Source organism: Larus michahellis, chromosome 12, assembly GCF_964199755.1.
Source record: "Larus michahellis chromosome 12, bLarMic1.1, whole genome shotgun sequence".
NCBI classification, from domain to species: Eukaryota; Metazoa; Chordata; class Aves; order Charadriiformes; family Laridae; genus Larus; species Larus michahellis.
The window spans coordinates 17,637,919-17,664,336 of NC_133907.1; the positions used below are offsets into that span (position 1 = coordinate 17,637,919).

The 26,418-nt window shown below is 59.1% G+C and overlaps 1 protein-coding gene across 1 annotated transcript; it reads left to right on the forward strand.

Moving 5' to 3' along the window:
• Positions 1–8,902: 8,902 nt before the first annotated feature.
• LOC141750101 (uncharacterized) lies at positions 8,903–11,295 on the forward strand. The gene is made up of 6 exons (XM_074604683.1): positions 8,903–8,974; positions 9,108–9,251; positions 9,517–9,586; positions 9,812–10,041; positions 10,203–10,292; positions 10,657–11,295. Exons 1-6 carry the CDS (start codon positions 8,903–8,905, stop codon positions 11,293–11,295), a joined length of 1,245 nt encoding a protein of 414 aa, XP_074460784.1.
• Positions 11,296–26,418: the final 15,123 nt, after the last annotated feature.

The following is a 26,418-nucleotide window of genomic DNA, read 5'->3' on the forward strand; positions in this document are numbered from 1 at the left end:
TCCTGCTCCCTCGGCTTTGTGAGGGCCCCGAAGCCGAAGGAGAGCCGCTTGGGAAAGCTTTGGGCTTTGGGGGGACCGAGTCCAAGCTCTGTCTCCTGGGGGATGCCCGAATGTCTCCCCGGTCCAAGCAAACGTAGGGTTGGCTTTGGGTTTGGGTGTTTTGGCCTTTTCCTCCCCTCGGGAGCTGGGGCCCTTCTGGGGCCCTCAAAGCTCCTGCCCTGAAGGACAACAACGGCCCGGGCACAGGGACGGGCCAGGGGACACCTTCGGTGACACCTCGACTGGACTGAGCCACACAGGAATGACTTCTCTTCCAATGCTTGGAAAACCTGCACTTTTAGAAGACTCTAGTGACTGAAGTTGTGACAATATTGACTTCCTAGCCAGCTAGGCTTTGTGGGATTCAAAGTCTGGGTGGTTTTGAGCCTTGGCAGGTGCAGGGATGAGGAGCAGGGAGAGCCGGGCACTTGATCCAGGCTGGACAACAGGATTATTTCATACCATGAACGCCACATGCAATATAAATTAGAAAGTTTGCTGCGTAGTTTCTCTCTCTCCCTTGATGCTGGCGGTCCAGAGAATTCCTTGCCCCGGTGCCAGAGCCCTGAGCCCTTCCCTTCCTCCCGAAGCCGCAGCGCTCGCAGTGTCCCACATTTGCTGGGAGTCCCCTGCAGGGAGTGCACGGCTTCTGCTGATGGAACGGGCTGGAAATGACCCTTGTCTATCTTACATTGGTATCGGGATCGATACTGGTTCTTTTCGTGTTATTGTTAATCATTTGGTCTTCTCCTATTAAATCTATTTTTATTTCAACCCTCGTGTTGCCTTGCTTTTCCCGATTCCCGTTTCCAGGTGGGGAGGGGTCATCAGGTGATCGAATAGTTACCTAAATGACAATAACTTGTTATGGGTTTTCTCAAACCATGACACCACCGCAGCAGCCCTGGCTGGCGAAGGGCTGAGATAAGGAGCAGAGCCCCGACTCCGCCGCAGAGCCGGGGGTCCCAGGCTCATCCACCGGCGCAGCAGGAGCTTTGCTTCGCCACGTTCAGTTCTACTGACCCTGCTCTGCACGGGCTGCTCGGCTCCCGGAAAGCAGGAGCCGGGGTCTCCCTCGAGCTGTGCCAGCGCAAACGGCCTTGGGCTGCGCTGGAAGGGACCTGCCCAGGCCCTGGGAATTCCCGATGCTGCAGCCGTGGGCAAGGGCTGCTCACTTGCCCCTGCGCTGCCCGGCCTCCGAGGGTCCCAGCGTCATCAGAGCCCACGCAGAGGGCATGGCCCGTCCCAGCAGAGCTGGGTGCTCTCGAGGAGCTGCCTTGGCTCAGGTGCCACCAGCAGGAAAGGCTCCAGCCCTGCCCACAGACTGCCATGACCCTCTTGGTGTCAGCGGGAGCTGTCGATTGCTTTTCGGAGTTGTAGCCGGGTTTGCTGTGGGGCTTTGCCTTTGGGTCTATGTTATGGCTGCTCATCTCCAAACCCGTAAGAGCTGTTGTACGATGAGAGCGTAAGGAATGGAGGAGGGTGAGGGGTGGGCGGCTCAAAGGCCTGCAGGGCGCTGCCTGGAGCCTGGGCTGGCACTTGCACGTGAGGACGGGCTGGGTTTTTCCTTGGCATTTCCATCCGTCCAGACCTCTTTGGGAAGGACGGGCACCACTTGCCCCCGCGTCCCACAGACAGGCTGCAACGCCTTGGGTAAAACCCGCTTGTTAAATAGCCAAGAAACTGCCTTCCACCAGCTGCTGTGAGCATTCCTGCCCTGGCAATAACCCACCAGGACTGTCAAGGTCTGTCGTAACTCCATCTGCTGCCGTGGCAGAGATGGGCAATGCTCTTCCTGCCTTAGAGCTGGAGGGGGCACAAGCATCCCGGGGAGCCCTGCCACACACCATGGTCTCAACTGGTGTGCTGGTCACTGGAGAAAGGTCCCTGGGCACTGGTGAGCACCGCGTGCTGTACAGATGCAGAGCGAGAGCAGAGACCAGACAGGGATGGCCATGAGATGTGAGGTGAACATCAGCTCCTGCAGGAAATAGCTGGAGAAGACCTTTCCTGTGGGGTGTGTGTGACTGCCAGGCATGAGGGGATGGTCAGGAAGAGCCGCTGAAGACAGGGATGAAGTGTAATGTGTTGGGATTCTTGACTTTGGGGGGTAGGTACGTGTTAAGCTGCCCCCCCTTTAAGGGGGCTCACCCCCATCCCCACTGCGCTCCCGTTGCCATGGCCCGTGTTCCATCTGTAACTGCCAGTGCCTGGCGACGGGCACAACGCATCCCCTCTGCCCTGCGCCCGACAGCCCTTCTCTCCTGCTCCCCACACAGCCCTGCTCTCCTGCTCCTCACAGCTCCGACCCTCCACCCAGCCCTTCCCTTCCCATCCCGCCTGCTCCATTACCTTTCCCAAAGCGTTGTGATAATGAAGGCGATGAAGACCAAGATGCTTGCACTGGCAGAGGTACGTCCCTGCTCCCTGGAGGTGGGCACCCCCCAGTGGTGGGGGGGCCGGCAGCTTGGCTCGCCCTCTCCCCCCACCCCTGCAAGGCCAGGGGCTGGCAGAAGCCCTTCTGGGCTGCTCATGCCCTGCTGGGGTGCAGCATCCCTGCGCGGGGGGACACGTCCCCACACACAGCCCAGGCTGCCCCGGGCTGCTGCCGCAGGGATGCTCGGCGGGAGCAGGCGGGTGCTGGCCGGAGCCTGAGCCGGTGCCTGCGCTGCCCCTTTCCAGGCTGGAGCCGTGGGAGCTGAGCCCTGCCAGCGGAGCAGCGCCGAGCCCAAAGGCCGCCTGCACCGAGTAAGGAGCTTCTGGGGGCCCAGGCAGGCGCAGGGACGGGGTCTGCATGGGGGGGCCGGGGTGTGTGCCCAGGGCCCCACGGGGCCGGGAGCAGGGCTGCTCACCCCTGCCCTCTCTGCTCCGCCAGATCTGCAAGACCATGAGAAACACCAAAATGATGAAGATGCAGAAGAACAGGAGCCTCCAGCTGCAGGCACTGGGGCATCAGTGCTGGTGGGTGCTGGTGGCCAAGGAGCTGCCCAGGTCCAGCCAGCTCCTGCTGGGGATGTGCCCACGGTTCTCCCTGGCCGGCGAGAGGGGCAGGGATGTGGAGAGCCCTGTCCCACGGGTCCACTCAGCTGGGCAGGGCAGGACCAATGCACTTTTCTGCTTGCCTCTTGTCTTAGGATGTTAGAACTTGCGCTGGAGGCTTCGGAGGAGGCTGCCAGGAGTGTGAAGAGAGGGGAAGACATGGAGGTTGACAAGAAGGAGGAAGTGGAAGAGATGGAGGTGGATGTGGAGGAGGAGGAGGCGATGGATGTGGACCCGCCTTCAGGAGGACAGGCACGTGCTCCCCATGCACTGCCCGCAGGGAGGGAGGGTCTCCTGCCACCGGGATGGGGCTGGGGCTGGGCTGGGTGGTCCCCTCTGCAGGGACACGGCGCCCACTGCCCTCCTGCTGGCGGCACAACGGCCCCCAGCGCGCTGCCCTGAGCCCCCCTCCGCTTTGGGCCGGGAGCGGTTCCTTAGGGCCGGGACAGGCAAGTGTAAGCCCGAGCCCAGGCGGGGCTCAGCGCTGGCGGCAGAGTCCCGCTGTCCCCAGCGTGTCCCAGGGCTGTGGCCATCGAATGCCCGTCAGGGCGAAGCCCGACCCGAAGCAGCTGCTGCCGCTGAGCCGGCTCGGGAAGCCCCAGCTCTGCTCGGCGAGGCGCTGCTCGTTAGCCAAACGGCCGTGCCGCTGGCTTTTCTTCCAGGGGCAGCAGACCAGTGGGAGTTCGAGGCAACGTTCCGGAGCTGTGAAGAGGAAGAGATGTATATAGTTATTATATTTCTACAGTTGTGTTTCTAGAGTATTTATATAGTTGTATGTATATAGTTGTATTTATAGTTGCGTTTTGAAGTTACTGGTGTTTTTGTCAGTAGTTGTAGGTAGTTGTGTTGTTGTTAATAAAGAGTTGTGTTCCTGTTTTTCACCCCCAAGCTCTGTGTGCATTTCTTGGGAGCCGCGGCGTTTGCAGAGTTGTGGTTCCAGTGTGTCGGGGATGGCGGGGCTGGGGGCGGCTGGGGGTGGTGGCACGGCCGCCCCGGGGGCAGGGGGTCCCTGTGCACAGCCGGGGCCCCAGGTGGAGAGGGCAGCGCAGGCTGCGGGGGGGAGGCTGCGGGGGGCTTTGGGGAGAGGGAGCTGGTTGCAGGGGTGCGGTGGGCGCAGGGTGTCGGGGTGCGGGGAGCCGTGGGTGGGGACCCTCCCTGCGGTGCGGAGGCGGGGGGCGATGCGGTGTCCCCTCTCTCTGGGGCTGGGTCGGGGCTGTGCGTGGGTGTCCGGTGGGTGTCGGCTGCCGGTGCCGAGCTGTCCGAGCCCCCCCGGCTGTCCCTGCCCTGGGTCCCGGGCCGGGGGTGCCGGTGCTGGGTGTGGGCGGCCCCGGCTGCCCCCGCATGGGCTCCCTGCCCCGGCGGAGCTCCGCAAAAGGGGGCGAGCAGAAGGGTGGGACTAAACTGTTTGCGGGGGTGAATGGAGGCAGCTCTGTGTCCCCAGCGGCGAGTTGCGGGGAGGGCAAAGGAGTTGCGAGGAACTGCAGGGAGCAACGGAGGGAAGCCCCCGGTGCCTTGGCTCGGAGGAAAGGTGCCAGGGCAAGGCGGGGGCCGAGTGCCCGGTGGGTCAGGCTTCCCAAGCTGCTGCCGAGCCCCCCGCGGGCTGGGACGGAAGGCATCGCCCTCAGCGGTGGGGTGGAGGCTGCGGGACGCGCTCCTTGGTGCCAGCCCCGCTGGCTGGCCTGTGTCAGGGCTGAGGCGGGCGGGGGGCAGCCGGGACGGGGCGGGGGTGGCGCCGGGGGGGGTCTCAACAAGCCGGGACGAGGTGCCGCTGCCGAGGCAAGCGGAGGGTCCTCAGCCCTGCCGCCTGCCCCAGCCAAAATGTGGAGCTTTGGTTGTGGCCAGGAGGGGAAAACACTTCAGCAAAACTCTTTTGCTCAAGGAGAATGGAAAACTAACTACTACTCTTTTTTTTTTTTTTCTTTTAATTTTTATTGATATTGTGCACGCATTCTTCTGCCAGCAAACCTGCCGAGGGGAGGCTGGCCGTGACCTGCTCTTTATTGCCCCTTCTCCACGGGACAGGCTGGCTCGGGATGAAAACTCTCTCTGGGATGAGGCCCCAGAGATGCAGAATCCCCCCCCGGGTCGGTGTCGGGAGTGGGGTTGCTGCCCACTGGTGAAAGGAGCAGGTGAGGGAGGAGGAGGGAAGAGCTTACTATGGGGATTATTCTTCTGACATATTTCACGTTTGTTTACAACACTTTCTGCAATACTGGTCATTCCCACTCCCAGAGCATAAGTCTTAGTATTATCTATTAAAGCCTCCATTCCCCAACCAGTTTCTTCGTGGGCTTTCTCTAAAATGTCTCGCATAAGATTCTCGGGTAATATCACACGCTGATCCCTGGTCATGCACCATCTGTTTTCATCCTTATCAGACGTTAACAACTTAGCTAATTGTTCATCCCCTTCTGTAGACTTGGGAGGCTGACTTAAACGGTGGTATCTTTCAGGCCACGTCCCGAGGCTTTTCTTTTCTGCGGCTTGCCTAGCAGTCAGATCTGCCTTTTGGTTTCCTGTAAGGATGAAAGTGTTGCCGAATTGATAAGCCTTACAGTGCCTTACAGCAATTTGTTTAGGCAATTTGCACCACTTCTAGTAACTTCTTTATTAAATTTCCACATTTAACTGGTGTTCCTTGAGCAGAGAGGGGATCTCTTTCCTTCCACCGTGCCCCGTGGGCATGTAACACCCCGAAAGCATCTTTCGAGTCAGTCCCTATGTTCGCAATTTTCCCAGCTGCTATTTCCAAAGCTCTGATTAACGCAATTAATTCTGCTTTTTGTGCTGCAGTTCCTGGAGGGAGTGCTTCTGCCTCTCTAACTGCTGCTTCCAGGGTTCCAGCATATCCTGCCTTCCTAGTTCCGCTACCAACAAAACTCCTCCCGTCCACAACTAGATTAATTTCTGCTGAGTCTGTAGGATCACCCTTTAAATCAGCTCGGCTAGAATCAACTTGGGCAACTGGTGCCAAACAATCATGTTCTAATTAGGTCTCGCCCGGAAAAGGTAACAAGGTTGCTGGGGTCAGTACCGAAGTCACTTTTAATCCCACCTCATCCCGTTCTAAGAAAACAGCTTGATATTTCATCCCTCGGCCAGGGGCCAGCCAATGCCCCCCCTTTGGCTCTAAAACAGCAGCCACCACATGTGGGACCTGAATGATCAGCTTCTGTCCCAGGGTTAACTTCTGTTCCTCTCCTACGAGCTCTATTACGGTCGCCGCCACCGCCCGCAAACAAGAAAGCCAACCTTTACTTACTAGGTCCAGCTGCTTGGAATAATATCCTACCGGTCGTTTCCAGGATCCGGTCTTCTGAATCAGTGCTCCCAAAGCAATACGTTGTTTCTCGTAAACAAATAACTCGAAAGGTTTTTCCAGCTTTGGGAGTCTGAGAGCCGGGGCAGCCATGAGCGCGCGTTTCAATTGAACAAACGATTGTAGATTTCCAGGTCCCTCAATAGCTTCATACGAGGGTTTCCGCGAACAAGCCGAAATTAATGATCCACATCCAGCCATTCCCAAAAATGCTCTCAGCTCCTGTTTAGAGCCTGGTTCAGGTATTGGACAGATTGCTTCTTCCCGCTCCATTCCCAGGCTCCCTTCTCCCTGCGTGATCGTAAAACCCAGACAGACAACATTTTGTTGCACCACTCGAGCCTTCTCCTGAGATACTCGCTATCCAGCTGCTCCTAGAAAATTCAAGGGATCAACTGTATATTGCACAAAATGGGGTTTTGTCTGTGTCCCCAGAAGAACATCATCCACCTACCGTAACAAGGTCACCGTCACACTTTCCTTCTGCCAGTTCTCTAATTCTTTAGCCAGCTGATTGCCGAAAATCGCGGGACAATCCTTAAATCGTTGCGGTAGTACAGTCCAACAGAATTGTGTTTTCCGTCCCTTAGTGGGACTTTCCCACTCAAAGGCAAACAACTCCTGACTTCCTTCTTCTGGTGGGATACAAAAGAAAGCATCCTTTAAATCCAACGCAGTAAACCATTGTGGTGGACTCCGGCTGTGATGAGCACTCTCAAGCCTCGGCTTTTATACCCGAGCTCTAAAGCTCTCAAACTTTCCGTGCACCTGCTGGGCAAGTAAACACATATTTCGGATCACTAACCCGGTCGCCTTAGTGAGCTCCCACCAAGAGAAGCAGGCGAAGCTGTTTTCTTGTTCCATGGTTAGATCGAACCAGTTCCTCTTCGGTCCATCCGTATCGCCATCTGCGTCCCTGTTTCGGTGTGCTCTGCTCGCTGCGTCCTTGGCCGTACGCAGGCCTCTGCTCGTAGATCTGCCGCTCCCTTCCCTTCCTCCCGAGGCCGCAGCACTCACAGTGTCCCGCGTTTGCTGTCCCCTGCCGCGGCTGCAGCTTCCTGCTGGGAGAAGGGGCTGCGTATAATCCTCATGTATTTTATATCGGGATCGGGATCAATACTGGGTTCTTTAGTGCTATTAATGTCAATTATCCAGTCTGATTCTATTAAATCTGTTTCAGGTTCAACCCTCGGGTTTCCTGGTTTTTCCCGACTCCCCTTCCCGGGTGGGGAGGGGTCATCGAGTGAGAGAATAATTTTCTGAATGACAATCAATTGTTGCGGGTTCTTCAAACCGTAACATCCAGCCAGAGGCGCCTACGCCCCTGACAGGCTTTCGGGGTGTTTCTGTTGTCCCCGGCGTCACCTCTCCCTTTTTCTCCTCGGCACCACGTTTCCCCTTGACCAGGCCGTGCCCGCAAACAGCCCCTCATTTTCGAAGCCTTTGAGCTGCGGCGTTTTGCAGCTTCATTAGATTTCGCTTCTTTTCCTAGTTCTGTTGAGGAGAGAAGATGGCCTGCCCGCAAAACCTCTCACGTCTTTGGTCTAACGCTGCCCATCTGCAGAGAGAAAGTAACCCCAGCTGCAGGTAGCCCACAGCAGGCACCTCGAGGGGTGGCCACAGCCCTGGGACACAGGGAACGAGGGACATGCTGTGCAGAAATTCTTGAGCTCCAACTTCTGGAAGGCCTTGCCACATGAACTGCTCTGTGTTGCAGGCTGTGGGCAGCGGCTCAAGCTAGGGCCTCACCTCCCTCCGTCTTTCTCTCCATCCCAGCCTGGTTCCCAGGACAGTTCCAGCCCTTCAGGACCACCAGCGCTCACCCCACGCCTCCACAGCCGGCCCCTCTCTCCCAGGCGTCCTTCTCTCCCGGCTGGCCAAACCAGAGCTCCCTCCTGTCCCCTGCCAGACGGCCAGCGCAGAGAGGGAAGCGCTGGCTGCAAGCAGCTGGATCTGCTCCTGAGCAGCTCGGCTGCCGCTGTGAGCAGCCAGCCCCTCGGACCCTCTGTGCAGCCACGTCAGCACCAGAAAATACCAGCGGCCAAAGAGGGAAGAGCTCTAAAACGGAAAAGGGGGTAAAGCTGAGCCAAAACCCAGCATCTGTGGTGCGGCAGCTCCTTGCAGTTCCTGCCGGTTGGCGAGGATGCCTGCTTTGCTTCCCCGAATCACAGAGGAGCTGAGGTGGGAAGGGGCCGGTGGAGATGACCTCTCCAAGCTGGGCCAGCAAGAGCGGGTGGACACAGCTCTGTCCAAACGGGCCTGCAGGCAGGTCCCCCCAGGCCGGTGCGCAGCAGCCGGGCGGTGGCATGGCAGCACAGTGATACAACAGGATGACGGCGCGGCGACGCAGTGAGTCACAACGCGGCAACGCGACGACGCAACAATGCGCGAGTGCTCTATATAGCCGCTGGCTGGGGACTGGCGAGGGTGACTACAGCTGGGTGCCTCTGTAGCGAGAGGTGCCAGCGCAAGGTCACAGTTCCAGGAGAAGTCTTGGAAGGAGCCATGGAGCACGGTCTCACTGCTGGCGTCCGAAAGGCAGACGCGCTGGCGAGAGCACTGCAAATGAGGAGAGATGTGAGCAGTGGGCCGATGGAGAGGGCTCAGCCTGGGACACGGGGGTTGCTCCGGGGCCTCGGCACGTGCCCTTTTTGCAAGCGCCGTGCGGGAGGCTTCCTGAGCTAGCGCCTGAGTGTCTCTGTCTTCCTAGCTCGGGCACATAAGACAGCACCTGGGAGAAGGCTCCATTGTGCTGAGGGACCCTGAGCTGCTGGTGGACCTCCCGCTCGGGGTGAAGATCCCTGTGGTGCGCGGCTCCAAGCCTGTCTACTGCCGAGCAAAGCTGGGGGAAAAGGTAAGGGCAGTAGGAAGGGGTAGAAAAGCTCTCCCCTTTTACGGGGTCCCCGTCCTTCGGAGAAGTCCTTGAGGCCACCTGCGCTACGGCGGGGGCTGCAGCCCTTCAGTCGGACAGGGCTTGGGAGTCGAGGGAAGCTCCTGGCGCCGTGGTGCCGAGAGAAAGGAGGACGTGCCCATCGCAGAGCTGCACGCTGCCTAGAGCCGGATGGAGAAGAGCGTTGGTGTCAGGCCTTCAAACTCCCTTTGCCTTTCCACACGGACAGCTTGGCACCTCTGGGGAGCACAAGCCCACTGGTGCCATCAGAGTGAATTGCCAGAGGAGAAGACGTGGCTGTAGGCAACATTTCAGCTGAGCTCCTCACAGGTGCAGCAGTGGGTGCAGCTCTTGCATTCCTACAGCCAGAGGGGATAGCCACCAGACAGGAGGATGTAGGCACAGGGTTTCTCCTCCGTTGGAGGGTCTCCGAAGTAGAGAGATCTTTCCTCGGGGTGGGAAGTAAGCCAGGAATTAGGCTATACCTCGCAGGTTTGGAAATGCCACCCTGTGTGCGTGAGGAGCTCGGGAGTGCGTTCCTCCCTGCTGCTCTCTCCTGGCCCGTTCATACTCTGGAACATTGTTCTTACAGCTTCAACGGCCCTCAGGCTTTTACGACCTGGGAGATCCCCACTGTCGCCTGCTGCGCACGGAGTACAACAGCCTGCACGACCCGTATCTGCAGGACTATCACAACCGCAAAAACAACTTCCAGAGGCTGCGGAGGCAGGGCCTGGTCACCCGTGATGGCAGAGTAGGTTTGGACGTCATGGGGCCCATAGAAGCGGTTCCCTGGGAGCAGGGATGCCCCTCCTGCAGAGGAGCAGCTCCCCTCGGCTGGGCTGGGGCTGTTTCGGGGAAGGCAGTCTGCTGGCTTGACTGTTCTTGGGGGTTTCTCCCCTCCTCTCTCCATAGGTGGTCTGCACTCTGAAGGAGTTCAACGAGTACAGGCAGTACCTGACCACGCTCAAGCTGCGCGCCGAGCAGATGTCCAGGCAAGAAGAGGTAGGCAAAGCCGAGCGTTGGTGGGCACCGGTCAGCGGCATGGTGCCGAGGGCTGGGGCTTCACTTGCTGCCTGCTGGGGAGGCGGTCGGTGCAGAAGAGGTGAGGGCTGTGCTGGGGGGGCCGGGCGGTGTGGCGGGGAAAGGACTACGGGGCTCGGAGCTGAGCCTGCGCAGGGTGCTGGGGTGGGCACGGGCAGGAAGGCGACGTGCAGCCACGCAGAGTGCCGAGGGAAGCCCTTCTCTTCTGCCCTCGTCGCACGGCTGAAGCGGAGCCCTGGCCTGCGCCCACGGGAAGCCTCAGCACGCAGGGCTGCGAGCGCTTGTCCAGGCAACAGCGAGCCACAACCTGGTGTCTCCTCCTCAGGAAAGGCTTCGGCAACACATGACCAAGTTGAAGGATGCCCCCAGACGACCGGGAGCCATCAACACTTCTTGCCTGGGCGAGCGGCTGCTGCAGCCTCGAAGACCAGCTTGCCCACCCCCACCCAAGAGCTCCCTGAAATCAGGGCGACGCAGAAGAGCGAAAGCACATCTGGAGGAAGGCCACACCTTCTCCCAATACGAGTGGGGACGGGAAGAGGCCAAGCTGGCCGGGAGGGTCAGTAGCGATGCTGACTCTGAGACACCTTTAGCCAGCACTTTGAGTGTGAGGACCAGGTCACGTTGCACGGTCGACTCTGCGTCGGAGCGGTTCTGTCAATGTGGGCCTGCCCTGTCCCCCGAACTGAGTTTTGGAAGGCGTGTCACAAAACCACGCGCACCACGAGAGGGAAAGCTGTGCTGTCCCGCTAAGGACGCCCTCCCCTCCATGGGCGCGCAGTGGTCCCGACAGCCCGTCCCTCCAGCAGGTCCCAAGCCCCCTGCCCAGACAGGAGCCCGGCGCAGATCACTGCGTGTAAAGCCTGTCGGAGGCGAGCCCCAGCCGCCCGCGTCAGAAAGGAGGGGGTTCGCGGGAAGGCTTGTGGCCCATGACCTGAGGAGGTGTGCGGCAAGCGAGGTGTAGAGCCCCTGGGCAGCAGACACAGACCTCACCCGCTTGCGTTGCAATAAAGAGTTTACTCCCACGTCTTTGCTTGTGCCTTCCTTCCTTCCGGCCAGGCCATACTGCGTCTGTCTGGGCATCTTCCCTGCAATGTTCTCCCTCCTCTTCCTCCCTCCCAATCCCTGGGACAGGCAAAGACCCAGCTTTTGACTCGATTGGGAAGCCTTGCGGCCGGGCTATCGGAGGGGCTGCCCCAGCTCTGTTAAGCCGGGGTTCTGGCGGTCTTTGTGTCGAGATCCTTTCTCCAGGGCACCGAGTAGGGGGGAACGCTTCTCCCTTGTACCTTTGCTGCTCCTCTTCCACCTGAAGCAGGCCTTTCTCCAGGGCTTCTGTGGCTTCTTCCCACCTGCCTGCGAGGCAGCCCTGCAGAAGAAAGCGAATGTTTAGTCCAGTTCTTCCAGCTGAAGCCCGGCAATGCTCTCCTACGCTCCTACCCTTCGTTTCCTAGCTCTGCTTTAGCCGTGAAGCAGAACAAAAAGCACAGAGCCAGCATTCTTGCCTTCCAAAACGCTGTGTTTCACCCCATTCTATTTCACAGACAGCCCTAAAACGGAACAGGGAGCAAAGCCCTCTCCTGAGAGCCGGGACAAAACGTTCCCCGGCAATAAAGCGCTCCTGCCCCGAACTCAAATCCTGCATTTCTGGGACTGCTGGCTGCTCTGAGAGCGGCAACTGGGCAGAACAGGGGCGGGCAAACTCGCAGCGCTTCTTGAAACCCTCCGGGAGCACAATCTTGCTTTCCCCTGCCATGGCTCGGGGAGCTTTTTCGCTCCCGAACGCTCCGGCCGCTCTCTTCAGTTCGCGCCCTGCGCACTCACCGCTCCTGCTTCCAGCTGCTGCTCCAGCTCTCGGCAGCGGGTCCGGTACTGCAGGACCTGGGCGCAGACACGGCATGAAGATGAGCGACTGCAGCCGGGGACGGACCCGGCTCCTCCGGCACCGGCTTTTCTCTCGCTCTCTGCAGCCCGAGCTCAGCCCGCGCCACGGCGCTGCCGCTCCGACACCGAGTCCCTTCGGGACCGGGAAGCTTCGCTTCCCCCGAGCCCGGCCAAGCCCCGGCGAGCGGCTCGGGGGTGACCGCCGACGGGACGGGACGGGACGGGACGGGACGGCTCCCGGGGCCTCCCTCCCTCCCTCCCCCGAGCTCCGGGCTCGGCGCCGTCCCGCCCGCGGCAGCGCAGGGCAGGGCCCGGGCAGGACCCCGCCGGGGCCGCGCCTTCGCCCCCCGAGGGCTCCGCCGCCGAGTCCCGTCCGCCGACGGCGCGGGCCCCCCGGCCCGGCCTCGGGGAGCTCCCCCCGGGCAGGCGCCCCCGCTCCTCACCTTCGCCTGCAGCTTCCGCACCAGCACCGCTTGCCGGTGCCGCGCCTCCTGCGAGCTCTGCAGCCGGCGCTGCAGGGAGGCCGGGCCCGGCGCCGCCATGCCCCCGCTCGCCGGCCGGGCTCCGCCGCCTGACGGGCGCCGCCGGGAGCCGCGGGGCGGGAGGGACGGGCTCGCTCGGGGCCGCTCTGCGGCGGCGCTTTCCTGCGGGCTGCGGGGCTGCCGCGGGGGAAGAGGCCGCTCCGGCCGCGGTTCGCTCCGGCCGGCTCCGCTCGGAGACCGTTACCGGCCCCGGCCGACGCTGGGGGCGGGAGCGCGGGGAAACGGTCCCCGCGAGCCGCGTGTCGGGGGGGGCCCGCGACGGCGGGCGAGAGCCGGGGCCGCGGGGACGGGCCGTCGCCCGGGGAAGGCGGCGGCAGCGCCGGAGCCTCTGCCGGAGGCTGCGGCTTCGGCCCGGGCTGCCGCGGGAGCGGGGGGCCCGGCCCGGGGCGAAACGCCGACGTGCCCGGGGGGAGCTCCCGGACCTTGTCCTCCCCGACGGGCGGCGCGAAGGGCCCGGGCCGCCAGCAGGCAACGGGGAAGCCGGGGCGGGAGGGAAAGCTTCCGAGTTCCAGGGCAACGGGCTCCGGGAATACAGCGCTATTTCATGGGCTCAGGGGGGAAACACGACAAACGGGGCTCAGTCCCCTTTGCCCCCCGGCCTCGTCTGTCCTGGGAGTAGAGAAAGGCTGCCAAGGGACACCGCAGCGAGAGCACTATCACCACACTCCCGCGACAACGGGAGAAATCCTCGTACCTCCCCATCATTCAGCTCTTGCCTTAGTTTAGCCTTTCAGCTTCAACACCCGAAAGTTACATCCAAGTGATGCAAACCAACAAACTCCCTTTATGCTGACACACAGAATGACGCTGTCTCCCAGAAAAGGTAGTCAGGAGATCACGTTTTGGAAAGGAGAAGTCAGGACAGTATTCCTGTTAGACTGCAACACTTTGCCAGAATCCTCTCTGGTTTGTATCAAAGAACGAGGGTGAGTCAGAACAGGTAGAAAGGGTAGAGGAGAGGGTCACGTAGCCAAGGGCCACTTCCTACAACTTGTAAGCGATAAGTCAACTACAATATATTTCTCAGGTCTGCATGAACACACACAAAGTACCTGCAGTAAGGGGCAAGGTTAGGCTTCAAGGCTTGAGTCGCCAGAACCTTCCCTGGGGAGAGGCTCTTTCCTCTAACCAGGTCATCCCATTTGTCAGCCCGCTGTGATTTAAAGATACAACCAAAGCCAAGTTTGGCCAGAACAGCTGCTTCCTTTCTAGTCTTAAAAGACCATTAACTTGGGAGCTTTATTCCTGAAATGCATCCATGAGCCCTTGTCATAATTTCAGAGGGACTAGGCAAAGATTTGCCACGCAAAAGTAGCCAGTATAAAAGCAGTCGGACTGATCTGCACGTTTCATAGACTTGCGTGCCTTAAACGTGTTTAAGGTTCAACCTTAAGGTGTTTCAGTTTTAAACACCTTAAAGGTGTTTAAATGCTCGTCAGCTGTCCCTTGTTCCCGTGAAAGCCAAACCAGGCACACAGTGATGGCAGGACGACCAGAGCATCCGCCCAAGAAAGGCAGAAGAGCGCCTTACCGTGTCTCTCGGCCCCTGGAGTCACGCGATTGCCACCTTTATCCCACCGCTGCTTAAACAGGTTGTGCTCTACATCCAGCTGCTGCTCTCCTGCTCCCTCCATGGCTTCGATGCTCAAATCTGAAAGCAGTGAGCAAGGGAAGTGGTCTGTAAAGGCACAGTCATTATGGCCTGTGGTGGGCTGAGGACGCATTCAACCCGTGAAAATACAGAATCTTTCAGCCAGGGGGACAAGAATGTGCCAAAGTGAAAGGCTGTGTATGCTTGGGGCCAAGTGTCACCCAGGGAAGAAAACGCACATTGCAGCAGCCGAAATGCCCCTTCCAAATACGGGGTTGGGTTTGGTGTACAAGAAGGACTGTTTCCAGCTGCCACAGAAAGCGTTACCCTGAAGGGTAATACACTTAAGGCCAAACAAATCCACAAACCAAGCCCCTCCAAGCCCATAACCATCTTCACAAACACCGCTTCAGGAGCACAGCTTAAAACTGGTGGAAAGCTGCCTCCTACCTCAACCCCCCCACCTTCAGCTGTCTGACTCCTTGTGGGAGTGGGGTGTCTCTGAGGGTGGCAGGGATAATTTAGACGTTTCCCGACAGCGGTTCCCGAAGATTTCCGAAGGGCGAACCTTGGCCTGCCTAGGAGCATGGTTGAGAGTGTCCCTTGGGGGACAGTCCTGAAGGGGAAAGGTGCCCAGGAAGGCTGGTCTTACTTCAAGGAGGAACTCTTAAAAGCTCAGGAGAAGGCCATCCCCAAGTCCCAGAAAACAAGCAGACAGGGAAGAAGACCAGCCTGGCTAAATAGAGAGCTTAGGCTGGCCATCAGGGAAAAAAAATAGAAAGTTTATGATCCTTGAAAAAGGGGGTTGGCTACTTATGAAAAATACCAAGATGTAGTGAAGCTATGCAGGGCGAAAATCAGAAGGGCCAAAGCTCAAGCAGAACTCGTCTTGGCCACCACGGTTAAAGAGAACAAGAGGTTCTTTCAGTATATCAATAGCAAAAGGAAGAGTAGGGAAAATGTAGGCCCACTAACGAATGAGATGGGCGCCCTAGTGTTGGAAGACACAGAGAAGGCAGAGCTACCGAATGCCTTCTTGGCTTCGGCCTTCACTGCTAAAGCCGACCCGCAGGAATCCCAGGCCCTGGAGGCAAGGGGGAAGGTCTGGAGAGAGGAAGAGTTTTCCCCAGTAGAGGAAGATCAGGTTAGAGACCACTCGGCCAAACTGGACATCCATAAGTCCATGGGCCCTGATGAGATGCACCCGCGAGTGCCGAGAGAGCTGGCAGATGTTATTGCTTGGCCACTCTCCATCATCTTTGAAAGGTCATGGAGAAGAGGAGAGGTGCCTGAGGACTGGAGGAAGGCAAATATCACTCCAGTCTTCAAAAAGGGCAGGAAGGAGCACCCAGGGAACTACGGACCAGTTAGTCTCACCTCCAGCCCTGGGAAGGTAATGGAGCGACTCGTTCTGGAGGTCATATCCACGCATGTTCAGGAGCAGGAAGTGATTGGAAGTGGTCAACATGGATTTCCCAAGGGTAAATCATGCTTGACCAATCTCAGAGGCCTCTATGATGTTATAACTGGTTGGCTGGATGAGGGCAGAGTTTGACACTGTCTCTCATAACATCCTCCTTCGGAAACTGAGGAAGTGTGGACTAGACGAGGGGACAGTGAGGTGGACTGAGAGCTGGCTGTGTGACAGGACTCAGAGGGTCGTCATTAATGGAGCAGGGTCGAGCTGGAGGCCTGTAACCAGTGGTGTCCCCCAGGGGTCAATCCTTGGACCAGTATTGTTTAACGTATTCATCAAGGGCCTGGACGAGGGGACAGAGCGTATGCTCAGCAAGTTCGCGATGATACCAAAGCGGGTGGGGTGGCTGACACCCCAGAGGGCCGTGCTGCCATCCAGCATGACCCAGACAGGCCGGAGAGCTGGGCAGAGAAAAAACTAATGAGGTTCAACAAGGACAAGTGTAGGGTCCTGCACCTGGGGAGGAAGAATGTCAGGCACCAGTAGAGGTGAGGGGTGGACCTTCTGGAAAGCAGCTCTGGAGAAAAGGATCTGGGGGTCTTGGTAGACAGTAAATTATCCATGAGCAAGCAATGTGCCCTTGTCGCCAAGGCGGCCAATGGAATTCTGGGCTGCATAGGGAAGAGTGTGGCCAGCAGGTCCAGGGAGGTCATTCTCCCCCTCTACTCTGCACTGGTGAGGCCACAACTGGAATACTGTGTCCAGTTCTGGGCTCCCCAGTTCAAGAGAGACAGGGAACTGCTGGAGAGAGTCCAGCGTAGGGCAAGAAAGACGATGGAGGCATTGGAGCATCTCCCTTATGAGGAAAGGCTGAGAGAGTTGGGACTCTTTAGCCTGGAGAAGAGAAGGCTGAGGGGGCAATAAAGAGCAGGTCACAGACAACCTCCCATCGGCATGTTTGCTGGCAGAAGAAACAGTTTGCTGCCACCCGCCCGCCTCAGCCCTGACACATGCCAGCCAGCGGGGCTGGCACCAAGGAGCGCGTCCCGCAGCCTCCACCCCACCGCTGAGGGCGATGCCTTCCGTCCCAGCCCGCGGGGGGCTCGGCAGCAGCTTGGGAAGCCTGACCCACCGGGCACTCGGCCCCTGCCTTGCCCTGGCACCTTTCCTCCGAGCCAAGGCACCGGGGCTTTCCCTCCGTTGCTCCCTGCAGTTCCTCGCAACTCCTTTGCGCTCCCCACAACTCACTGCCGGGCACAAAAAGATGCCCCCAGTCATCCCCGCAAACATTTTATTGCTGACTTCCCACTTGCCCCCCACCTTGCCCCTTCTGCTCGATTGCTCTTTAAGCAGACCTTTCCCCAAACCCGCCCAACACCACCCTCCTTACCCAGCTCATCTGGGATTATTACAGCTCTGCTGAAGTTAATGCCCTCCCAACACCATCATCTTGGGGCACTCGCTACAAACTCACCAACACCAGGGCTGAGCTCAACTCAAGCCACAAGGAGGAAAGCTCTCGCAGGAAGGGTCTCAGCATGCGGGGGGGAAGGGAGAAGGATGGCTTTGGGCAGCAGCATCCGACTGGAGACCGGGTGCAGGCTGCTCCCTGCAGCGCCTGACCCTGGGACAGCCCGGACACCTGCGAGTCCCTGGCTGAAGCCCCTGTGTCCAGGGGAGCCTTGACAGCCGGGGGGGCACGGACAGCTCGGCTCCGCCAGCCGACACCCACCGGACACACACACACAGCCCCGACCCAGCCACACGGAGAGAGGGGACCCCGCATCGCCCCCCGACTCCGCACCCCAGGCAGCGGCCCCTCCGCAGCCCGGCCCCCGTAGCCCGACCCCCGCCCGGGCAGCCTCCCCCAGGGCCAGCAGCAGCACGGCAGGGCGCCGCCGCCCGCAACCCCCATGGCCGGCAGCGCTCCCCGACCGCCTCCGCGGGGAGGGCACCACGCCCCGGCCGCCGCTAATGAGGCGCTAATGAGGCGCGGCTAATGAGGGGGCGGGCGGGGCCGCGGCTCCCGAGCGGCCGGCGGCAGCCCCGTGGCGGCAGCCCCGGCCCCCCGCGGCTCCCCGCATCCCGCACCCCCGGCCCGCACGGCATCGCCCCCCCTCGCCACTCTGCCGGCACCCACGGCTCCCCGCACCCCGACACACTGCGCCCACGGGCCCCACCGCACCCCTGCACCAGCTCCCTCTCCCCAAAGCCCCCCGCAGCCTGCGCTGCCCCCTCCACGGCTCGCCCCGAGTGGGGACCAGGGGCCGAGGCCGCTGCCAGCAGCAGGAATGCCGGCAGGGTGTAAGAGACGGGCTGGAAATTCCCTGCCGAGGGGCAGAAGGCCCTCCAAGCCTTCAGTGGAATGCCTCAAACGCTCGCAAGGAAATAAATAATGCAGGACCGGCCTTCAAGGAACTGGTAAGGCCAACACTTCTGGCACCTGAAAGCATGGGAGGACTGTCTTGTGAAGACAGGATTGTTCTGCCACTCGTGTGGTGAGCTCGCTAGTTCTCAGTTCTCCAGGCCATTGCATCCGATAAGTGACCTTTGCATCATTATCCGCGAAATGCATATGAAAGCGCACACCCTGCATATGCTAATGAGGATTATAGGGATCACGCTAAACACGTATGACTATGACACTCGTCTCTCCACCCAAACCAAGCTACACCTCACCTGGGAGAAGGGAGAAGCCTGGGACGAGGCTGTCCTCAGCAAGAGGGGTTGGACCATGCTCATTCAGCAAACAGAAAAGGGGAAAATAAGTGCCCCTAAGGGGGAACAAAGAAGAAACAAAAGAAGAAGATAATGCCTGGGAAGATCCTTCCCAAGAAAGAAGATCATAGCTGGGAAGATCCCCTGAAAGAGACGCTGGAACCAGGAACGGTGATCTCTTTATCTCTGTCTTTTCCTTTCTCTATCTCTCAGTTTCTCTTTACTCTTACAGCTGTTAAGTAATGACCTTAAGTATGACCTTAAGTACCGCTTGCCATAAGTTGTCCTGTACCTGTTGTTAAGTAACACAATGCATACCCCACCACTTGCCGTAATTTGTCATATACCTAACCAATTATTGTGGACTTGTTAAAACCTATGCTAACCGTTTGGGGAAGCTAATAAATATTTCTATATGGACCTTGAGATTTATCTCACCTTAGTGCGCACTCTTGAGAATTTATGAATCTGAAGTCACTTACTCCCCCTCTTTCCTGGGAGTGGGACGTGACACAGGACAAGGAGGGCTTTGCTCCAGGCTTTGGCTCTGGGCACGGCCCCGGGTAAAGCAAGGCAGAACTATAAGCAAGGACCTGAGCGTGGGGATGTTCAAAGCCTTAAACATCAGCCCCTGCAGCTCCAAAACCTTCTCCCATCATCCTTGTACCAGCCATTCCCAAGGATGTCATGGCCCTCGGCTGATCAGTTTGCATTTTACAGCTCTACAGCCCCATCCTGGCTTGTGCCCCGTCCCTCCCTTTCATTTCCCTCCAGCAGCAAGGGCAGCAGCAGGTTTCCTGCCTGCTTTGATGGCATCATGGCAGGGGTCGGTCATGGCAGAGTCCGTGCTTGGCTGGGGACCCCTTTGCTCTTGGGGACACCACTCTCCAGCAGCTCATGAACCCCGCTGGTGCCCAGGAACGTCCCCTCCGTCACCCGCACCCCATCTGTGCACAGGGACCCCCTGCCCCCGGGGCGGCCGTGCCACCACCCCCAGCTGCCTCCAGCCCCGCGATCCCCGACACACTGGAACCACAACTCTGCAAACGCCGCGGGTGCCCAAACAAAGGCAAAGAGAACTTGGGTGTGAAAAACATGAACACAACTCTTTATTAACAACAACACAACTACCTACAATTACTGACAAAACCACAAGTAACTATGAAACACAACTATAGAAATACAACAACTAGAGAAATACAACAACATAAAAACTATAGAAATATAACAACTATAGAAATACAACTATATACATCTCTTCCTCTTCACAGCTCCAGTACGTTGCCTCGAACTCCCACTGGTCTGCTGCCCCTGGAAGAAAAGCCAGCGGCACGGCCGTTTGGCTAACGAGCAGCGCCTCGCCGAGCAGAGCTGGGGCTTCCCGAGCCGGCTCAGCGGCAGCAGCTGCTTCGGGTCAGGCTTCGCCCTGACGGGCATTCGATGGCCACAGCCCTGGGACACGCTGGGGACAGCGGGACTCTGCCGCCAGCGCTGAGCCCCGCCTGGGCTCGGGCTTACACTTGCCTGTCCCGGCCCTAAGAAACCGCTCCCGGCCCAAAGCGGAGGGGGGCTCAGGGCAGCGCGCTGGGGGCCGTTGTGCCGCCAGCAGGAGGGCAGCGGGCGCCGTGTCCCTGCAGCGGGGACCACCCAGCCCAGCCCCAGCCCCATCCCGGTGGCAGGAGACCCTCCCTCCCTGCGGGCAGTGCATGGGGAGCACGTGCCTGTCCTCCTGATGGCGGGTCCACATCCATCGCCTCCTCCTCCTCCACATCCACCTCCATCTCTTCGATTTCCTCCACCTCCTCGACCTCCATGTCTTCCTCTGTCTTCACACTCCTGGCAGCATCCTCCGCAGCCTCCAGCGCAAGTTCTAACATCCTAAGACAAGAGGCAAGCAGAAAAGTGCATTCGTCCTGCCCTGCCCAGCTGAGTGGACCCGTGGGACAGGGCTCTCCACACCCCTGCCCCTCTCGCTGGCCAGGGAGAGCCGTGGGCACATCCCCAGCAGGAGCTGGCTGGACCTGGGCAGCTCCTTGGCCACCAGCACCCACCAGAGCTGATGCCCCAGCGCCTGCAGCTGGAGGCTCCTGTTCTTCTGCATCTTCATCATTTTCGGGTGGGGCACAGTCTTCTGGATCTGATGGTGCAGAGAGGGCAGGGGTGAGCAGCCCTGCTCCCTGCCCCGTGGGGCCACGGGCACACACGCCGGGGCCCCCACACACAGACCCCGGTCCACGCGTGGTGTGCCTGGGCGCCCAGAAGCTCCTTACTCGGTGCAGGCGGCCTTTGGGCTCAGCGCTGCTCCGCTGGCAGGGCTCAGCTCCCACGGCTCCAGCCTGGAAAGGGGCAGCGCAGGCACCGGCTCAGGCTCCGGCCAGCACCCGCCTGCTCCCGCCGAGCATCCCTGCGGCAGCAGCCCGGGGCAGCCTGGGCTGTGTGTGGGGACGTGTCCCCCCGCGCAGGGATGCTGCACCCCAGCAGGGCATGAGCAGCCCAGAAGGGCTTCTGCCAGCCCCTGGCCTTGCAGGGGTGGGGGGAGAGGGCGAGCCAAGCTGCCGGCCCCCCCACCACTGGGGGGTGCCCCCCTCCAGGGAGCAGGGACATACCTCTGCCAGTGCAAGCATCTTGGTCTTCGTCGCCTTCATTATCACAACGCTTTGGGAAAGGTAATGGAGCAGGCGGGATGGGAAGGGAAGGGCTGGGTGGAGGGTCGGAGCTGTGAGGAGCAGGAGAGCAGGGCTGTGTGGGGAGCAGGAGAGAAGGGCTGTCGGGCGCAGGGCAGAGGGGATGCGTTGTGCCCGTCGCCGGGCACTGGCAGTTGCAGATGGAACACGGGCCATGGCAACGGGAGCCCCAGTGACAACTGCACAGTGGGGACGGGGACGAGCCCCCTTAAAGCGGGGGGCAGCTTTATACATACATACGTGCCCCCCAAAGTTAAGAATCCCAACACATTACACTTCATCCCTGTCTTCAGCGGCTCTTCCTAACCATCCCCTCCTCCCTGGCAGTCACACACACCCCACAGGAAAGGTCTTCTCCAGCTATTTCCTGCGGGAGCTGATGTTCACCTCACATCTCATGGCCATCCCTGTCTGGTCTCTGCTCTCGCTCTGCATCTGTACAGCACGCGGTGCTCACCAGTGCCCAGGGACCTTTCTCCAGTGACCAGCACACCAGTTGAGACCATGGTGTGTGGCAGGGCTCCCCGGGATGCTTGTGCCCCCTCCAGCTCTAAGGCAGGAAGAGCATTGCCCATCTCTGCCACGGCAGCAGATGGAGTTACGACAGCCCTTGACAGTCCTGGTGGGTTATTGCCAGGGCAGGAATGCTCACAGCAGCTGGTGGAAGCCCGTTTGTCGGGTCTTTAAGCAGTTGGATTTGCCCAGGGCATTGCAGCCTGTCTGTGGGACGCGGGGGCAAGTGGTGCCCGTCCTTCCCAAAGAGGTCTGGACGGATGGAAATGCCAAGGAAAAACCCAGCCCGTCCTCACGTGCAAGTGCCAGCCCAGGCTCCGGGCAGCGCCCTGCAGGCCTTTGAGCCGCCCACCCCTCACCCTCCTCCATTCCTTACGCTCTCATCGTACAACAGCTCTTACGGGTTTGGAGGTGAGCAGCCATAACATAGACCCAAAGGCAAAGCCCCACAGCAAACCCGGCTACAACTCCGAAAAGCAATCGACAGCTCCCGCTGACACCAAGAGGGTCATGGCAGTCTGTGGGCAGGGCTGGAGCCTTTCCTGCTGGTGGCACCTGAGCCAAGGCAGCTCCTCGAGAGCACCCAGCTCTGCTGGGACGGGCCATGCCCTCTGCGTGGGCTCTGACGACGCTGGGACCCTCGGAGGCCGGGCAGCGCGGGGGCAGGTGAGCAGCCCTTGCCCATGGCTGCAGCATCGGGAATTCCCAGGGCCTGGGCAGGTCCCTTCCAGCGCAGCCCAAGGCCGTTTGTGCTGGCACAGCTCGAGGGAGACCCTGGCTCCTGCTTTCCGGGAGCCGAGCAGCCTGTGCAGAGCAGGGTCAGGAGAACTGAACGTGGCGAAGCAAAGCTCCTGCTGCGCCGGTGGATGAGCCTGGGACCCCCGGCTCTGCGGCGGAGTTGGGGCTCTGCTCCTTATCTCAGCCCTTCGCCAGCCAGGGCTGCTGCGGTGGTGTCATGGTTTGAGAAAACCCATAACAAGTTATTGTCGTTTAGGTAACTATTCGATCACCTGATGACCCCTCCCCACCTGGAAATGGGAATCGGGAAAAGCAAGGCAACACGAGGGTTGAAATAAAAATAGATTTAATAGGAGAAGACCAAATGATTAACAATAACACGAAAAGAACCAGTATCGATCCCGATACCAATGTAAGATAGACAAGGGTCATTTCCAGCCCGTTCCATCAGCAGAAGCCGTGCACTCCCCACAGGGGACTCCCAGCAAATGTGGGACACTGCAAGCGCTGCGGCTTCGGGAGGAAGGGAAGGGCTCAGGGCTCCGGCACCGGGGCAAGGAATTCTCTGGACCGCCAGCATCAAGGGAGAGAGAGAAACTACGCAGCAAACTTTCTAATTTATATTGCACGTGGCGTTCATGGTATGAAATAATCCTGTTGTCCAGCCTGGATCAAGTGCCCGGCTCTCCCTGCTCCTCATCCCTGCACCTGCCAAGGCTCAAAACCACCCAGACTTTGAATCCCACAAAGCCTAGCTGGCTAGGAAGTCAATATTGTCACAACTTCAGTCACTAGAGTCTTCTAAAAGTGCAGGTTTTCCAAGCATTGGAAGAGAAGTCATTCCTGTGTGGCTCAGTCCAGTCGAGGTGTCACCGAAGGTGTCCCCTGGCCCGTCCCTGTGCCCGGGCCGTTGTTGTCCTTCAGGGCAGGAGCTTTGAGGGCCCCAGAAGGGCCCCAGCTCCCGAGGGGAGGAAAAGGCCAAAACACCCAAACCCAAAGCCAACCCTACGTTTGCTTGGACCGGGGAGACATTCGGGCATCCCCCAGGAGACAGAGCTTGGACTCGGTCCCCCCAAAGCCCAAAGCTTTCCCAAGCGGCTCTCCTTCGGCTTCGGGGCCCTCACAAAGCCGAGGGAGCAGGAGGCCAAGGGCTGGCCATGGCACGGGGACAGAGGGGAGGATGGGGTGTCCCCCAGGAGACAGAGCTTCCCCTTTACCCCCCACACCCACGTTTGCGGGCGATACCCAGCTGGGAGGTGCCCTTGGCTCTCTGGAGGGGCGAGAGGCCTTGCAGAGGGAGCTGGCTGGACGGGAGCATGGGGCCATGGCCAGGACAACATACTCTAGACTTGGCTTCATGGGCTCCTGAAGAAGTACCACAAAGAAACACACCTGGCTTTTGCCCAGACCAGTCTACCAGGGGAATTCACTTATTCACCATTCAAGTCACAAGGTTTCAGAGCCCGTAACTCTTAATGCGTGCGCCTCTGAGCAACAAATAAAGGAATCGTTTACCGAGCCAACGGTGACAGCACTCATTCCTCCTCCTCCGTCACGGTGTGGCGTCCCCTGTGTCACACTGGGAGGCACAAAAGCCTCAGCTGCTGCTGGATCCACTCCAAAAGCTTTGTGAGGAAGCTGATGGTGTCTACTCTCCAGCTTGGAGGTTTGCTCTCTACCGTTTCCATAAGGCACCACATTTGGACCAAAGCGCCAGAGATGCCGGCCGCAGGAGGCAGCACTTTGCAGGTGTTTTCCCTCTCTCCAGCCCCACGGCACTGGGGGTGATGGGCACAAGGACCCTTGGGGTCTCCCTGGAGGGATGCCCACATTTTCTGCATTCCTTGTCCAGTAACAAGGGTCCCCTTCTTGCTCTCTCCTGTCAGGGGACACTACACCCAGGAATCAGCGCTCTGCCATTCTCTTTGGCCACAGCTGTTTCATCCGCATGTTTCCACGGCCAGGCCTGCAGCCCGAGAACACATCCAGGGTGACAAGGACACTCTCACAGTCACACCATTGGAGCACCGGAACAGAGGGAATTTGCCACTTTTCAAATGGCCCCCACGGTTTAGGGGGTGCAGCCCCACTTGTCTTCTCCTCCTGCGCCTGTATCATTTTGTTGAGGCGTCGTCCCAGCAAGAAGAACATTTCAACATTTGTTAGCAAGCTTCAGTCATTTACACCTTCATTTCTGACCAAAAGGAAGTACAACATAGAGCTAGTGCAATACATAAAATGCATTTGAATTCTAGTAACCCTAAATTTGTGTCATCTCTTAAAAAAATAAAAACATCGTATCCTATGGATGTTATGTATTAACCCCTGCAGCTCCGCACCAGCTGCCGCCTCGCACGTGGCCATGTTTTCCCCCAGCTGGAGGACGCAGTCCCACAAGCCTTGGTAAACACTGGCGCAGGCGGTGCCTGATGCCAGCAGCCCGGCCAGGTGCCCTGCCAGCCACCCACGGGATCGGCGTCAGCGCCCACACCTCGGGGCGCAGAGCCCACCTCCCCCCGCCTCCTCTCTGGGCATGGCCCCGCGTAAAGCACGGCAGGACCAGAAGCAAAGACCTGAGCGTGGGGAGGTTCAAAGCCTTAAAGAGTTTGCCTTTTGCATCTCTGTGGCCTGACCCTGCCTCGTGCCCCGTGAGTCTGAATCGGCCATGGAAGAAAGAGGCTGACCCTTTGATCCCCCACCTTTTCTACGGAGATTGGGGCAGATGGGAAGTCTCGCGGGCCACCCAGCGCTGTGTAACCAGAGCTTTTCAAGCTGGACTGCCTGGGACACGGCTGGGCAGGGCTTTTGTGGGAAGGGAGAGGAAAGCACACCGAGGTAGGGGAAGCAGCACGTTCAGCCATCAGCTGCTCCTCAGTTTAGTCTCAGCCCAGGCTCCAGGCAGCGCCCTGCAGGCCTTTGAGCCGCCCACCCCTCACCCTCCTCCATTCCTTACGCTCTCATCGTACAACAGCTCTTACGGGTTTGGAGGTGAGCAGCCATAACATAGACCCAAAGGCAAAGCCCCACAGCAAACCCGGCTACAACTCCGAAAAGCAATCGACAGCTCCCGCTGACACCAAGAGGGTCATGGCAGTCTGTGGGCAGGGCTGGAGCCTTTCCTGCTGGTGGCACCTGAGCCAAGGCAGCTCCTCGAGAGCACCCAGCTCTGCTGGGACGGGCCATGCCCTCTGCGTGGGCTCTGACGACGCTGGGACCCTCGGAGGCCGGGCAGCGCGGGGGCAGGTGAGCAGCCCTTGCCCACGGCTGCAGCATCGGGAATTCCCAGGGCCTGGGCAGGTCCCTTCCAGCGCAGCCCAAGGCCGTTTGCGCTGGCACAGCTGGAGGGAGACCCCGGCTCCTGCTTTCCGGGTCGTGTCATATTCCTTCTCATACAGCCAGTTGTCAGAGTCTCTCCTAGTTGTTGGAAATCCCTTGGGTCTTATTGAGCCAAGGGACGACGTTCCAAATTCTGTCCCACCAACGATATTTTCACCAGTCCCAGACCCTTGTTTTCTCTGACGTGGGATCTGAAGCACGCTAGCGTTGATACTCCTGGTAAGGACACAGACCAAACCCTCGGCCCAAGGGGAACCTTGCAACAGTTTTGAGATGTACACTTGTCGTTTCAGTCGGGACGGACAAACGACAAGACTCTCCTTGAAGAGTTAAGTTAAGCTCTCTCTTTATTGTAAACTTGGCTTTCTTATATAGCTAATCTTTTGTTCACGCTCCGTTCACGCGTCCTTTCTATGCTTTCAATTGGTTCGGTTACATAGCACACATGCTCGTAGCTACAATGCGACTGGTTATCAAAATCCTGTTCACATTGCTCAAAATCCGACTTTCTCACAGCCTAGTTCCTCCTTGTTCTCTGAAGCAATCTTCTTCTTTCTCCTTTTTCTTCCATTGTCCTTACATGACGCAACTCGCGGCCTTCTTATGGGTACACTGCAATCTCTGTCTCTTCTGTCAAGGGGTCTACGGACCCGCCGTATCCCCCAAC

Bases quoted from the DNA above. Each gene is read 5' to 3' on its own strand.
- LOC141750101 (XM_074604683.1), top strand. From the start codon at position 8,903: ATGGAGCACGGTCTCACTGCTGGCGTCCGAAAGGCAGACGCGCTGGCG. The intron at 9,587-9,811 runs GTAGGCAACATT...GTGCGTGAGGAG, and splicing joins CCAGAGGAGAAGACGTGGCT to CTCGGGAGTGCGTTCCTCCC. The intron at 10,293-10,656 runs GTAGGCAAAGCC...TCTCCTCCTCAG, and splicing joins AGATGTCCAGGCAAGAAGAG to GAAAGGCTTCGGCAACACAT.